Genomic DNA, 16,254 nt, shown 5'->3' with positions numbered 1-16,254 from the left:
CTCTTTACCTTGGAAAAGAGGCGACTAAGGGGAGACATGATCAAGGTATTTAAATTATGCATGGTGTGGAGAGAATGGACTGAGAGAGATTTTTCTCCCTCTCTCACATTCGAACCAGGAGTCACCCCATGAATCTGAAGGTTGGGAAATTTAGGACCAACAAGATGAAGTACTTTTTCACATAGCGCATAATTAATCAATGGAATTCTTTGCTATAGGTGATGGCCACCAGTTTGGATGGCTTTAAAAGGGGCTTAGACAAATTCATGGTGGACTGGACAGGTCTATCAATGGCTACTAATCTGGTGGCTGTGGGCCACCTCCAGCCTCAGAGGTATGATGCCTCTCAATGCCAGTTGCAGGAGAGCAACAGCAAGAGAGAGGGCATGCACATACCTCTTGGCTGTGAGCTCCCCAGAGGCCACTGTGTGGAACAGGATGCTGGACTAGATGGGCCTTGTGCCTGATCCAGCAGGGCTGTTCTTAATATCAGATGTCCATGCTCTTTGTCAAAATAAATTCCACATGGCAATTGCAATAGCAACTGATGCGCTATCTGTGGGGATGACTTACATTATATTTTCTACCGAAAAGAATTTACCTGGCATTCAGAAAATGTATAATCCATGCAATAGAGATTCAGCCTTGATGGAAGATGCTGATACTCCAAGGGGGCAAATGAGAAAAAAATGCACATTAAGTGCACATAGAAACAGATGCGCAAGAAGGCCTTTATAGCTGAAAAAAAGGTTCTCATGTAGATATATTGTCTTAGAAATCAGTCCCATTTATGTTAGTCTTGGAAACAGAAAAGATTGCTATCACTTTAGCTCATATCATACTTGCTGCAGAAGAAAACGGCTGTAATGGGAGGAAGAGGAGCAAAGAGAACCCCTCTCCCTGCCATGGGCTGCTTGGTCTTAGATTCAGTTTCTGACATCTTTTAGAAAGCAGAACTGGAAAAGTGATTTGTCTTAGATAGCTGCTTCTTTGATGGAGATGAGTTCCAGTGCATCAACCTTTTGCACCAACTATCCTAATGACCACTAGGGGCATTGGGATTAGAGGTAGCTAGTGAGGGTCTCCTTACCTGTCCCTGCTTGTCTCTACTCTATGACCCCTGCTCTGACTCCTCAGGTACTTCCTGTAGTGAGTCAGTCCTCTTCCTTTCCTCCTAGAGAGAAGATGGAAACATTTCTCTCTCTCTCTATTCATTGAGTTTATTCTCATGATGAGGGGAAAATGGGCTAGCCCACCAAAGAAGCCCTCTCCTTAAACGGGTTTAGTGGAGCAAGCACTCAGCTAACCCCAATTTCCCGATCATGAGTCACCACAGCATGGCTCTGTGCCACGGCGACGCATGAGGAGACATGAGATTTTAAGTGTTTAAATGATTTTAATGGCATTTCATTGTAGTATAACTTTTGTAAAACACCTCAGATTGCTTTATGTAGGGTGATATAAAAACTGAACCATAAATAAATAAACACAAATAAATAATAAAGCTACTCCTTATAGTTAGTGTCATAGAGTAAGGTGTCATACTATGATGGCAACCTTTGTACATGAGCCTGAGCACTTGTGACATTTTGGGGAAAGATGATTAAAACACTTTGTTTTAATTACCCACATCCATGAAATAACATAGCATTGTGCATTTAATTTAATTTAATTTAATTTAATTTAATTAATTAATTATTATTTTAAAAATACATTTATATACCACCTCAAACCAAAGTCTCGGGGCAGTTCACAATCATAAAACAACAATACAAATAAATAAAACTAAAAAAAAAATTAAAACTAAAACTAAAATCAATTAAAACTCCAAAAATGCTGCTTAAAATGAAAAATTGACAATATTTAAAATTACAAAAGCTAAAAGGCCTTGTTAAAAAGATGACTCTTCAAAGATCTTTTAAAAACTGCTAGAGATGGGGAGAGTCTTATGTCAGCAGGAATGCATTCCAAAGTCTCGGAGCGACAACTGAGAAGGCCCGTCCCTGAGTGGCCACCAAACTACTTGAAGGTAGCCACAGACGGGCCTCCCCTGACAAACGCAGTGGAGGATGGGGGTTGTGCAGAAGAAGACGCTCTCTTAAATACCATGGGCCTAAGCTGTTTATGGTTTTATAGATTATAACCAGCACTTTGTATTTTGCCCAGAAACCTATTGGCAGCCAGTGTAACTCCTGTAATATAGGAGTAATATGGTCTCTTCGAGATGACCTGGAGACCAACCTGGCTGCCGTGTTCTGTACTAATTGTAGTTTCCAGACTAGGTACAAAGGCAGCCCCACATAGAGCACATTGCAGTAATCAAGTCTGGAGGTTACCAGCAGATGTACTACTGTTCTGAGGTCATGAATCTCAAGAAATGGACGCAGCTGGCGTCAGGGGCGTAGCAAGGTTGGAGGGGGCCCAGAGACAAGATTTTAAAATGGGCCCCTCGCTGATATACACACAGAAACACACTTCACAATCTAGGGGGTTTTTTACTCTCTGCTCCTGCCGATCTCCAAGAGACTCAACATAATTCATAGGGGGTGCAACATGGGCGGGTGGGGAGTCATGTGATGTGCCTCTGGGGGCCCCTCAATGCAGTGGGGCCCCAAGACGACTGCTTCCCCTTGCCTAATGGTAGTTACGCCCCTGGCTGGCGTTATCAACCAAAGCTGATAAAAAGGGCTTCTGGCCACTGCCTCAACCTGAGAAACCAGGAAGAGGTATGAATCCAGAAGCACTCCCAAACTGTGTACCTGTTCCTTCTGAGGAAGTGTGACCCCATCTAGAACAGGCAGATCAATATCGTTCCCCGAGTAACGACCCTGCACAAGAAGTACTTCCGTCTTGTCTGGATTCAGTCTCAGTTTGTTATCCCTCATCCAGCCCATTACTGCTTCCAGGCAGGCATTTAGTGAGGATATGCCTTCTCCTGATGATGCTGACATGGAGAAATAGATTTGGGTGTCATCAGAGTATTGATAGCACCCAGCACCAAATCCCCAGATGATCTCGACCAGCAGTTTCATGTAGATGTTAAAAAGCATTGGAGACAATATGGAGCCCCGAGGGACCCCATATAAAAGCTCAAGTTTTGAAGAGCAACAGTCCCCAAGCGACACCATCTGAAATCTGCCCAAGAGATAGGAGCGCAACCACCGCAAAGCAGTGCCTCCTACACCCAACTCCCTCAGATGTTCCAGAAGGATACTATGGTCGATAGTATCTAAAGCCGCCGAGAGATCCAAAAGGACCAACAGAGTCACACTTCCTCCATCAAGTCCTAATTGGAGATCATCCATCAGGCTGACCAAGGCAGTCTCTACCCTGTAGCCCACCCAAAAACCAGTTTGAAATGGGTCTAGATAATCAGTTTCTTCCAAGACCGCCAGGAGCTGGGAGGCCACTACCTTCGCAATCACCTTACCCAACCATGGGAGGTTGGAGACAGGCCTGTAGTTATTAAACTCTGAGGGATCCAAGATAGGCTTCTTAAGAATAGGTCTAATAATTGCCTCCTTTAAACAAGGGGGCATCCTTCCCTCCCTCAGAGAGGTATTAATACCCTCCACAACAACCTCCCTGCCAGAGAGTGTAAGCCACGTCGGGCAAGGATCAAGAAGACAGGTGGTAGGACTCACCATTCCAAGCAGCTTGTCCACATCCTCAGGAGTCACAAACTGAAACTGATCCAATTTAACCACACAAGAGGAGTTGCTGGATACCTCTGCATCTGATACTGCACTAACTGTGTAGTCAAAGTCTAAATCAGCCCGAATACGAGAGATTTTGGCCACGAAAAAGCGTCATTAAAATTGTCACAGCGGGCAACTGATGGATCCAAATTTTGATTCGGGGAGCAGGGGGTCCTACTAGTCCCCTCACAACCCTAAAAAGCTCCACTGGACATGAATTTGCAGAAGCAATATGGGCAGAAAAGAAGCACTTCTTTGCTGCATGTATAGCCAGAGCACAGATCTTTAAGTGTGCTCTATGTCGTAATCTGTCGGATTTGAGTCGCGTCTTCCTTCACATGCGTTCCAGTCATCTACCTTGCTGCTTCAGCTCCTGCAGATCTTCCGTATACCAAGGAGCCATTTTTGAAGCGGGTCGGAGAGGACACTTAGGAGCGATCACATCTACTGCCCTAGTAAGTTGACTATTCCAATTTTCCACCAGGGCATCAACCAGATCATCAGCTGAGCCAACACTAAATCCAAACAAGGTTTCTTGGAATCCTACTGGATCCAATAACCTTCTTGGATGGGCCATTGTAATAGGCCCCTCACCCCTGCAGAGGTGGGACGTAACTGTAAGTCCAACTTTAACAAGATGGTGGTCCGGCCATGACAATGGGGAAATCATAGGAGTCCCCACCCACGGAACACCACCCTGATCAGAGTGAAAGACCAGATCAAGCATGTGACCAGCAGTATGTGTCGGCCCGGAGACCACTTGGGATAGGCCCACAGTTGTCATGGCTGCTATGAACTCCTGAGCTGCTCCAGACAACCCAGTCCCAAAGTGGATGTTGAAGTCCCCCAGCACCACAAGCCTGGGGCACTCCAACACCGAATCCGAGACCAGGTCCGCAAGCTCAGTTAGGGACTCTGTTGGGCAGCGGAGTGATCGGTACACCAACAGAAGTCCCAATCTATCTCTGGTCCCCAAGCATAAGTACACACATTCAATATGATCAGACGTTCCGACAGGGATTCTCGTAAGGGAGATATTATCCTTAAAGACCACAACCACTCCACCTCTCCCCCGCCACATTCCCTCACCTGCTGCTCAACAGAGTATCCTGGAGGGAGAAGCTGGGCCCAAACTGGGCCACAAGCCTCCCCCAACCAAGTCTCTGTAATACACACCAGGTCAGCCCCTTCATTTTGAAGTGGCATGCCCCTGAGCATCAGGTGCTTTGGAACACCAAAGAGAGAGGGAAGCTAGCCTCTTTTCCCTGCTTGCGAACTACCCAGATTCACCTGGGAGTTCTCCAGACAGCAGGCTTTACTGCGAGTTTTCTGCAAGGCTTTACTGCGAACTCAAAGCTATCCCCAAAACCTGATGCAAAAAGTGGATATTTTAACCCCGTATATAAATCGGGCTGCACTCTAACGCGCAGTGAAAAACCCAAATTGTGTGTGAAGTGCTCTCCAATACCTCACAGGGTCTTTGGGGTATATCTGCCCAGTATGTGAATGTACACCCTCCATTCCAGAGGAGATGTGAGTTAAAGGGCTTTAAAAGCCCTGTGTGAAAAACTTCCTGGTGAAACAGGATGCTGGACTGGATGGACCTTGGCCTGATCCATCAGGGCTTTTCTTATTATCTTATCAAGCCCTGCACTCCTAATGATACATCTTTCACCATACTTTCTCGTATAGGAGAAGTTCTTCCCTTAGGAAGATCACCTAGCCATTTTGTTACTCAGTAGCAGTGGTTTTCTGTTTAGGAAGGTTTGCCTACATCACCTAAGGATCTCCTGTGCATCTGCCATGGGACTCCTGCAAATTGCAGGACATTCTGGAGCATCTTCTAGGTCACATGCTTATGTCATGTGGGGCACTGGCAGGCCTCACTTTTTTGTTTCTTAATATATTTTTTTCAGACAGGATGAATAATTTCACAAACATAGGACAAACAGACAATTAATGATAATTATTTCAACTTTCAGCATAACAGAATATTGCCCTCTTTCTACTTTATATAGGATATAAATATCCACAATTTTTCTATCCAAACCCCTTCACCCTATAAACATATGTAAATGAAAAGCCAGCAATGAAAGCAAAAGGGGAGGGGATAGAGAGAAAAACAAGACTCTAGTCACAGAATTACCCAAATCACCACTTTCCAGAAAAATATCTGTTAGAATGCAACTTCCAGGTATGACTTCCAGATTACCTAGAATTTGTCATGAGCTCCCCTCTTACAATAATCCAAAATGAACCAAGCTCATTGCAAGAGAGGAAAGGCAACAGGTAGCAAGCTATATTCCAGGGAAGCTTGTCTGCCTTTATTCATTTCTATTTATTTTAAAGCATTTTTATCCTGCCTTCTTGCCAAAATGGCAAACCAAGGTGACTCACAACAACAATAAAGATACACAAGAAACAATGCAATTAAATAAAAAAAACAAAGAATAATAAATCCACATGTTGACTGGGAACCAATAATGCATGGCAGTTCACATGATCAGCAAATGTACATCTGTCAGATCACTCAATTAAATAGCAAAAAAATGCAGACATTCAGATTAAATAAAGTTTCCTAAGTTACATTGTTTGTAAATTGTATTCATATTTAAAAAAATTAAAAAGGCATTGAAAATATATGTTTTTGTGAAAGTTTATCTGCTACTCAGGATTGGGCCATATAGTAATACGTACGAAGAACAATGTTCTGTACTTTTACTTACTGCACTGTTCTTCCTCTGTGGTGTTGATTCTGCTTTTCCACAAATTACTCTAGCCCTTCAGAAGCATTAAATTCACACCACTCCCATTATCACTAAAATGTAAATTGCCAACAGGCAATGCCAATGGACTGAACTCTCTTCTTTCTCCTTCCCGCAAAGAAAGGAACAAGAATAATGCATGAATGGGAACATTTATAGCTGTAGAAAGTGATTGCAAGAAAACAGATCGTGCTCTATAACTACAAAAGGATTGCTCCCTAAAGCCACAGAGCACAATGATAAATACAAGTGTACTTCTTTCATGAAAGCTTTTTCTTTGAGAAACATAAACGGGTAATTCCACAAATGCATCTCAAGTGTTTTCTTACCTCAACTAAAATAAAGCATGGCAAAAATGTGTCATTCCTACGAGACTGTGGCCTAGTATAGGAAATCATGTTCACCTGTGGAGGGAAAAGAAAAGAAAATGCATGGTATAGGACAGGAATACAGATATCTACTCAGCTTTTAAAGTTGTTCTACCCAAAGTAAATTTGACAAAGTCTTGAGTCTGCACAGGAAAATAAATTCCAGTCTGTGCACTCACACCATTAAAGGGGGTGGGGGGAACATCCAAACTTCAGTACTTCCAACTGTACTCTCCTGACTTCTTAGTGCAGGGCCCCTTTGTCCCATCCATACATGGAAGAAGAGAGACACACAGCAATGCATCTTCCATTTGCTTTTTAGCAGACAACGTGCAAATCCCCAATGGAAAATTGTGCTGGGCTTGACAAAACGCTTTGGGCTTCTCTTGCATTTTCTTAGATGACTTGCTAGAAGCACCACCACCACCCCCCCGCGCAAAAAAAAAAAAATCCATTTAAGCAAAATCTAGTGGCAGTCTGGGGATGTGTAAGGATCTCATTTTGAAATATCACTAATCTAATAGAAACTCTATGGACTACTCTTTGGAATCCCCAGTCTTTGACATTAGACAAAATTCAGTGGCATTCTAAAGATATGCAGAACCACCTCTCAGACTTCTAATTATTTATGTATGTGGCTTACAATCCAAGAGACATTATACAAAAGGAACAGGAAGGAAATGGGAAAATAAGCAAATTCTGGTACCAAGCTCTCTTGCCATTTCTGACTGATTAAAGCCAGAGGGCACTGGCCAATGGAGCTGAAAGAATCCTTAATACTTCCTTGAGAGCAGGGGATATACAGCACCACCCTTGTTTGAAATAAATTCTACCAAAGATAACACAGGGTTCTGTGATTGCCAGGAGTTGACATTGACTCGATGGCACACTTTATTTTACCTTGAGATCACTGTCTGAAAAACAACGCTTTATCCCACTGTACTGAATAATTACCAACCAGTCTCCAATATGTCATTCCTTGGGCAAGGCGCTTGCATGAGTGGAATTTCTCAATACTGATTAGGTAGATTCAATTCAATCTGGTTTCCAACCCAAAACTGACAGTGACAGCCTTGGTCATTATAGTGGACAAACTATGGCAAGAACACAAGAAAGGACAGTATTGTGGGTTCTGCTGGGCCTTTCAAAGACTTTCAGTACTATCAATCATGGTATCCCTCTGGATCACCTTGTCAGAATGAGACTTCAGGCACTATTTTGTGGTGATTCATATCCTTCATGAAAATATATTTCAAAAGTTAATTCAGGGAATTTCAAGTTTGGTTTATAGAATTCCAGTGGGTTCCTCATCTTGTTTAAAACTGACATGAAACCTCTGGGACAGATTAATTATCTGGAGTTTTTGGAGTTTGGTGCTGTTGGTGTGTGGATGACACTTTGCTCTGTCACTCCTTTTCATCTAATTTCAGGAAGGCTGTGTAAATTCTGAATTAGCATCTGATAACAGTAATGGACAGAGTATGAGCTAATAAATTAAAACTTCATCAAGAGAAGAAAGAATTACTCCTGGTCAGGAGAACTGTTGATTCAGAGAATTGAGTTCAGCCGGTTTTGGATGGAGTTGCACTCCCCTTGAAAAATAAGCTTCACAGTTTGAGTGTGTTCCTGGATTCCAGTTTTTCATATCTCTTGGAATGCAATGCTTTTCAGTGGAATCAGTCCAAACAGATATAATATGTATAATAGTTGCTTCCCACATGCCAATCATTGGATACTGCAGTTATCCGCTAATGTACTTACACATGTAAACCAGCTACAGATTGGAGAACTGAGAGAGCTGGTCTTGTGGTAGCAAGCATGACTTGTCTGTCCCCTTAAGCTAAGCAGGATCTGCCCTGGTTGCATACGAAAGGGAGACTCAAAGTGTGAGCACTGTAAGATATGCCGCTCTGGGAAGAGCATCTAGGCTCCAAGTTCCTTCCCTGTCATCTCCAAGATAGGGCTGAGAGAGATTCCTGCCTGCAACCTTGGAGAAGCTGCTGCCAGTCTGTGAAGACAATACTGAGCGAGATGGACCTATGGTCTGACTCAGTATATGGGCAGCTTCCTATGTTGTTTGTTTTGTTTTTTAACTTTAATGTACCAAGTTTCAGACATGCGTAGAACTAACTCTTGTTCTTCCTTTGAGAATCCCTTTGTCTGCTAGCCTAATGAATCAGCTATGCAGTTGCTCAGGATGTTCTGTATTCCTGGCCAGGATTTATTTATTTTTAAAGGATCCAACATCATAAACACTGCAGTGGAGCTGTGTGGAAGAAAAGCATCTTCTTGAAGCTTACTAAAAAACGTACAAGTCTAGGTGAAGTAACACCTTATACCTTTTGAGAATTTCAAATTCTGCAATGCAGTTGTCAAAGATCATTTCACTCGGTTCCCAATCTATTTTGATTAGCAGCTGGCAGACACACTATGAGCTGTTGAAGCTCCCTCTTTTCTCCCTCCTGGCCATCCTTCCTGTAGTCGAGGCATTTATTATTTAAAATTTGAACATCACAAATGCACAAATGTGTGCTGCTCGTGTTCGTAGCAAGAGCAGTGAACAAGAAAATGCCTCATAAAACCAGGATGTGTTCCTGAAATTGTCTCCTGATTTTTAAGGATCCAAGCAAGCTTAAAGTACCAACAGAAAATGATAGCTCTTTTATGGAGAAATAATTGACACTCCATCTCTAGGGCTATATTGCAAAATCTTTAGTCAGTTTTTTCTTAGTCCTTATTCACACTCATTTTCCAGACACCCCCCCCCCTTTCACATTAGCCTGACAAAAGAGACTCACGGTTATATACAATGAACTATTAATATTGCAGAGAACATGAACACACAGCAATATTCAAGCAAAAGGCTCCATTCAAGGAAGAAATGGCCATTACTATAATTTATTATTCAATGGGGTCTGATAGAATGCTAGAAAGAAGGAAAGAGGTCCAAGGCCTTACTACATAGGCGTGGAGTCTGAAAGAATAGTGACTGACATCCAAAGTTACTCATGAGTAGACCCGCTGAGATTAATGGGGCAAGTTAGTTGTGATTAACTTCTCCCTCTAATTTCAATGGAACTACTCATGAGTAACTTAGTCTGGATGTCAGCCAATGTCTTTCCTAAAGCTGCCTAATGAATTCATGACTCAGGAGAGATTTTCTAGCTAGTGAGTCACATGGATCCTAAAGTGGGAGGAGGGATCCTAGTACAGATCCTGGTAATAACAAAGTTGAGGCAACCAGTCCAGGGAGGACCCACTGAAGACTGATTGGACTCAACACCCAGTTCAGGGGAAACGGTCAGAGTCAGTAATAATGCCTGCTCCCAGCAGTAAACAAGAGCTCCTGAAGGCCTCACACACCAGCCATGCTGCCCTACTTGCCAGAAATGCCAAAGTGCTCACTAGAGATACTCCAAGGCTCAATCTGGCTGTGACCATCGTTGGAACAAAATGTCTTTGGAGCTGGATGAGGCCTTACAATGTCTGCCCAGCTAACTCTGCTCCCTGACTGCTCTCTGTGATTGAGTCTGTCTCTCAGAGGCGTAACTAGGGAAAACGGCACCCGGGGCAAGCACTGAAATGGCGCCCCCCGCGCGCCCCCGCCCCCCAACATACTACATTATACTTAGGTTTTTCCTCACAAGCGCCCGCCGCCAAGCCAGGCCACAGACTGGCTGCCAGGCGCCAGCAAAGCAATGGGGGGGGCGGGCAGCACGGAAGGGACCGCTCGTGGGGGAGGGGGCGTCGATGCGCTTCCTTGACTGCTGCAGCGCTGCTGCACTGAGCAGGAAACATTTGTATTAACAAAAAATTAAAAAAAAATTAAACAAAATTTTTTTTGTCATGGCGGCGCCCCCCATGTGACCAGAAAAGATGGCGTCCGGGGCACGTGCCCCCCCTGCCCCCCTATAGTTACGCCTCTGCTGTCTCTCAAGAGATAGATTTCAGCACACCAGTCCCTACTCAGGACTCGCCCCCTCCAGACCACACCACAGTTTACATTCTGCCTGTCTCTAAATAAGCTCTGTCTGTCAGTAGATAATTTGACTATAAGTAACTTTCTGCCTATCAAAATAATGGCACATCTTGCAACTAGTATGGTATATCATTTAGGGTTTTGAACATGCCTTACATTCAGCTGCAACTCTGTCATCCGAGTCACACTTCATGCTCTAATGTAATCCAGCATTTAGCTGAGACACATTTGATAGATTCCACATATTTGCCCTAGCACAGCAATTTGTCTCATTTCAGTTTCTGGCTGAGCTTCACCTCAGCCATGGGCAAAGAAGTTGTCAATAATTCATTGAATCTAAAGATAAATACTGTCATCTAATCAAATGTATTTTAACATTACGCCAACTCATTATGGTTTTGTGTAGCTTTTTAAGCTTCCCAGAGAGGTGTAAATGTAATATCTTGCCTGAAGGTAGGTTAAAAAAACGTAACTAGGGAATGTTGAGTTCATCTAGAAAGGAAAAATAAGAAAGTCACTGTGTGTGTGTTGTGAAGCTGGAGGAAAGCAAGGGCAGTTATAGTGTATATAATTATATTATGTGACAAACACATTATAAAACCATTTTTAATGAAGAAAACAAAGATTTATGCATTTCTGTCGTGGATTAAAATATTTTTTTCTTTTTGATGATAATTATAACAGCAGTAGCTCTCATTCATGGTTATTTTTTATTTATTTTAAACATTAATCATTTCAAGGCAATGCTCAGCAAAAGATGAAATGGCAATTTCAAATTAAGTAATCAAGAAACATTAATGCACATACATTCACATTAATTCAAACAACATTAAAAGAAGGAGAAGTTGCAATATACTGCATATTAACAGCTAGACATATGGAACGTATGTGTTCCCTTAGCAGAGGAGAGCTGGTCTTGTGGTAGCAAGCATGACTTGTTCCCTTAGCTAAGCAGGGTCCACCCTGGTTGCATATGAATGGGAGACTAGAAGTGTGAGCATTGTAAAATATCCCCTCAGGGGATGGAGCCGCTCTGAGAAGAGCAGAAGGTCTCAAGTTTCCTCCCTGGCTTCTTCAAGATAGGGCTGAGAGAGATTCCTGCCTGAAACCTTGGAGAAGCTGCTGCCAGTCTGTGAAGACAATACTGAACTAGATAGACCAATGGTCTGACTCAGTATATGGCAGCTTCTTATGTTCCTATGCAGATATTATGTTGTACATGCATTCGGGTGACTGTGTGTGTGTGTGTGTGTGTGTGTGTTCATTTAAAAAGTGAACCTGAGTACAGGCCCCATGAAATGCAGGATACTGCTGTGCATGTCTTGAACATAACATGTGAATAGGGCTATGGTGCTGCCATATGCTGTAGAGTCGGAGCTTGAATCCATGATTCTAGTGCAATATTGCCTATTCTAATTGAAGGTGGTACACCAGGAATGTCCTTCCCAGTCCTCCTATTTGAAATCATTTTTAACTGAAAGTGCCAGTGATTGAAACTGGAGACTTTCAATATGGAAAACAAATGCTGCAAAATTGATCTATGGCCCCTTTCCTGATGCAGTTAAAAAATATCAGCAAGAGCCTAGTTTGGGAAGGGTGTAGGAACCAAATGGTGAGAAGTCTAGACTTAATTTTTCTCCCTAACTTGCCTGTTTTGTGTGGGGGAGAGACTGGTCTATTCAAACCAGTGTTCTCTGTAACAGAAAATCCCAGATGTTGTTGACTACAACTCCCAGCATCCTCAGCCAAAGCCCACTGCATCTAGAGATTCTGGGAGCTGTGGTCAACAATATCTGGGATTCTCTCTTACAGGGAACACTGATTCAAACCCAACCTAATCTAACCCCACACTGAGACTGCTGTGGGAGCCAACATTGTTCTTCCAAACTTTTGAGTCAGTAATGTCAGGTTGGATTGGGTTGGAATTCCAAAATCTTTGGAATGTTGGGCGCCCTCTCCTCCTCCACCTCCCTTAATTGGGGCTGGATGGGGGCCAGGAGAGCTCTGTATAGTGCTCTTATACAGAGCACTAGGCAACAAACTCCCCAATTGTCTTCCAGTATGGCTTCTGTGTAACCCCGTCCCCCATTAAGTTCCTTTTAGGTCCCCAAGCAGCACTAGAGATTGTGGGGATCATAAGTTGTGGGGTTTTTTATACATGTGCCCCATGATTCCCAGAATCTCCAGCACTCATAGGGAACCTAAAGGAACTTCAAGAAGGAAAAACATACTTTTTACACAGAAGCCACGATGGAAGGTGAGCAGTGAGGCAGAGTACATTGTGAATGCTGTCTCCTGGCCTTCGTCCAGTTCCAGGTGAGGAGGAGGAGGAGGAGACAGGCAAGTGTCCAACCGGCATGTCAGAAATCTGACAGAGTTCTGGTACAACAGCAGGGTTCTCAGTTGGAGTCTGAATGTCAGAGCTCCATGTGTCATGGAGCTGTGTCAGAGCTCCATCCAATGATGTTTGACAGCATATCATGTTTGACATGCTGTTGGGCCCAATATGATGCACTGCCCTGTCACACATATTCTCATTTTATAGATGTGGAATTGAGGCTGGGTAGAACAAGTGACTTGCTCAAAGATAGTTAGGGCGTGCCTCTGCATAGATTCCATAGCAGATACAGATCTAAAGCCTGACCTACTATTGCATGTTGATTCAAAGGAGACAAAACAGTTTTACATATGTTAAGCACTGTAAAAGTTGGAAAGTTTCAGATAGATGGAGATCAATAGTTCCTTTGGAGAGGAGAAACTCCACATTCAATATATACATATATGATGGGGGCAAGAAGCAGGCTATGGCTGCGTTCGCATGTAACGTGAAACCGGAAGTTGCTGAACCTGAGGTTAATTTTTCTAACTGTGAATCTCATTGCAGACTTATGTTCAGCCACAGCACAGCAATCTCTGTTTTCAAGGTAGGGGAGACCCTCCCTCTTCCTGGTCCACTGAGTCCGCATCCCAGCAAGCTCCATAGCGCTCATGGGCAAGGTGTCAGAACATCTGCAGACTGTGGGCATGGTGTCAGAACATCTGCAGGGCAGCAGCCATTGGCTACCATCTTCATGGGGGCATGCTGAGTGTGATCGTGCCTTTTTGGAATTGACCACCTGCCCTTGGCAGGGAAAGGGCATTTAAATCCCATTAAATGCCATGCAAGCCCTTCCTCTGACAGTGATTCCACTGCCGCCCTCCTAAGAGCCGCACAACAAAAGTCTTGCACAAGCACAATTTCTGGCAGCGGGGGGATGCTGGGGGGGGGCACTATTTCCCTGTTACTCTGGACAGGTAACATGTTGACTTCCTATGAGGGGGTATGTATATGAGGGAGGGCAAAGGATCCTGGGGTCTGGCCTGCTGTGACCAAGGATGCTCTTGTGATGGGTCATCCTGGCAAAGCAGTCCATGGAGACCAAACCACATGGCAGCTCGCCACCTGGGGATTAGACTTCTCATGAGAGGGCCAGTCTACTGAGGAGGACCTGGACTAAAAAATCTTTGGTCTGCCATTGGACTGCATGCTCATGAGTTGAGCCATTTAAAGGGGGGGCCACTTGTGCGGGGCCTCCATTCTCTCTGGTTAATGATGGAAAGTTGCTGACCACCTCCTCTCCAGTGAAGCCTTTGATGCACCCAAGTGTTCGGACGTTGCAGGTGGGTAGACTGAGGAAACACTGGGACCAGCGACAGATCTTTACTCTCTTGCAAATTTCCAGATTTTGGACTAGTGTTGTTGCGTATGCAGATCTGCCACCACAGGGAATTGCAGGAGAATGGAGCCCCAGTTATCGGCAACCCCAGGAGAGTGAGGTTGCCTTTCCAGGCAAAAATTAAGGTGGGATATGTTCAAATGGGTAGACAGGCTGGCAGAAGGCCTGCTTGGGCTGCTTCTTTGTGGCATTCACCAAGACAGGGAGAGGGACAGGGAGGCATCTTCTGTCCGGCCTACATGAATGTCTCCATGGCCTAACACTCTTGTGAGAGAGCGGTCTGCTCAGGAGCAGCATCTGTTGCATGTAGAATCGCTCCTTTCACTGGAGGCAATGCAGCTCCTGCTGCATGGCTCTTCTCATGAGTAAGCCCAGGGACTGTGTACACTAACCCAAGGGGAAGGGGCTGGGGCCCCCTTCCCCAAAATTATTGTACAAAAAAAATAGGACTGAGCTATTCAATAATTACTGGGTGTGGCAGCATTTTAAACCCAACCCCTGCTATCACCGCCCTGCCAGATGTTACTGTCCCATCAGTCTAATGGGTTTTCCCTGCTTATGTTGCCACTACAACTGCATGTGCTTGTAAACATAAATCTTTATCACCATTTTTGGAGAGCAAAGCACATAGTGTCCATCTTGCCATCCCATCCCATCCCCTTTGTCTCCTGAGTGCCTGGGGGTGTGGGGGGGAACAAGGGACAGAGTGGGAAGAGGGCATGCCCCCATGTGACTTTCCTGTTTAACAAGCTTACATGCTTGGGATGGGATATGGTGGCGTCCCTGTTGCCAGGCAACTGCTTTAGAAAATCGGAGTCAGGGGGCGGGGCATGTGCTCGGAGAGGTGGCCAGCGAGAAGTGCCACAGGCATGGAGCCAGCTTGATCTCAGGCAGGTCTGGGCTGCCTTCTCTATGATTACAGTCCCAGAAGAAGAAGGAAACCACAGTTATGGTGGCTTTCACATCCGGATGTAATGCTGCTGCAGCAAAATCTCCAGTCAGAGTGGCAAAACTCACTACAAACCAAAGATTCAAAATGAAGTTCAGCGAGGGAAACCACTGGTTGCTTTTGCTGCGAAACTGTGGTTCCATGCATTCAGACATACACAAATTCCAACCTCTGCCCCATTTAACTGCCGTTTCGTGTTACATGGCCTATATGCATATTATGTGGCATACCTGCAGTGTGCCTATCTACTGTAGATCTAGTGGCTGCATGATGTGGGAAATTACTCAAAGTCATCCTATTGAAATTAAAAAGACAGGTTAGGTATTGTCTAACCTGTCCTTAAAAAAAAAAATTCAGTGGAACTACTTTGATTAATTTCCCCATCATGTCAACCAGTATAAACAATTAGTAACTATTTATTATTTTACTTTCAATAACTAATTCGTTAATCCCTCTTTCTTTTTTCTCTCTTCTCTTTTTTACTTGCTGATGATGTTTAAGGGGGTATGAAATAGTGAATACATAAATGAATGCAATAGTAATATGTACACTGTTTATAATACAATACAATTAACAAAAATTTAACAAAAAGTTTAATTATTAATGCTTTATAATATCATTAAACTATTAATTAATAAACTATTAACTAATAAACTATTGATTTAGCTTTAACTAAAAACTGGCTTCTTGTAGATTCACTGTAAATTGTTAATAAAGTTATGGTCTTTTCCATTTGTGTCTTGTCCTTGCTAATCCCTGTTGTGTCCACAGTGATATGA

The 16,254-nt window shown here is 43.7% G+C and overlaps 1 protein-coding gene across 1 annotated transcript in view; it reads right to left on the bottom strand.

The window, feature by feature from the left end:
- Nucleotides 1-16,254, bottom strand: part of PLPPR5 (phospholipid phosphatase related 5) — a 241,699-nt gene that overhangs the window by 179,789 nt on the left and 45,656 nt on the right. Inside the window, exon 2 of the mRNA XM_053248523.1 lies at nt 6,793-6,867. Coding sequence (XP_053104498.1) covers nt 6,793-6,861 — 69 coding nt within the window. The 5' untranslated portion in view covers nt 6,862-6,867. The remainder of the gene's footprint in view (nt 1-6,792; nt 6,868-16,254) is intronic.

The sequence above is a fragment of the Hemicordylus capensis genome, chromosome 4 (assembly GCF_027244095.1).
Source record: "Hemicordylus capensis ecotype Gifberg chromosome 4, rHemCap1.1.pri, whole genome shotgun sequence".
Lineage (NCBI taxonomy): Eukaryota > Metazoa > Chordata > Lepidosauria > Squamata > Cordylidae > Hemicordylus > Hemicordylus capensis.
The sequence above is the reverse complement of the archived record's forward strand: the minus strand, read 5'-3'. Positions and strand labels throughout refer to the sequence as shown.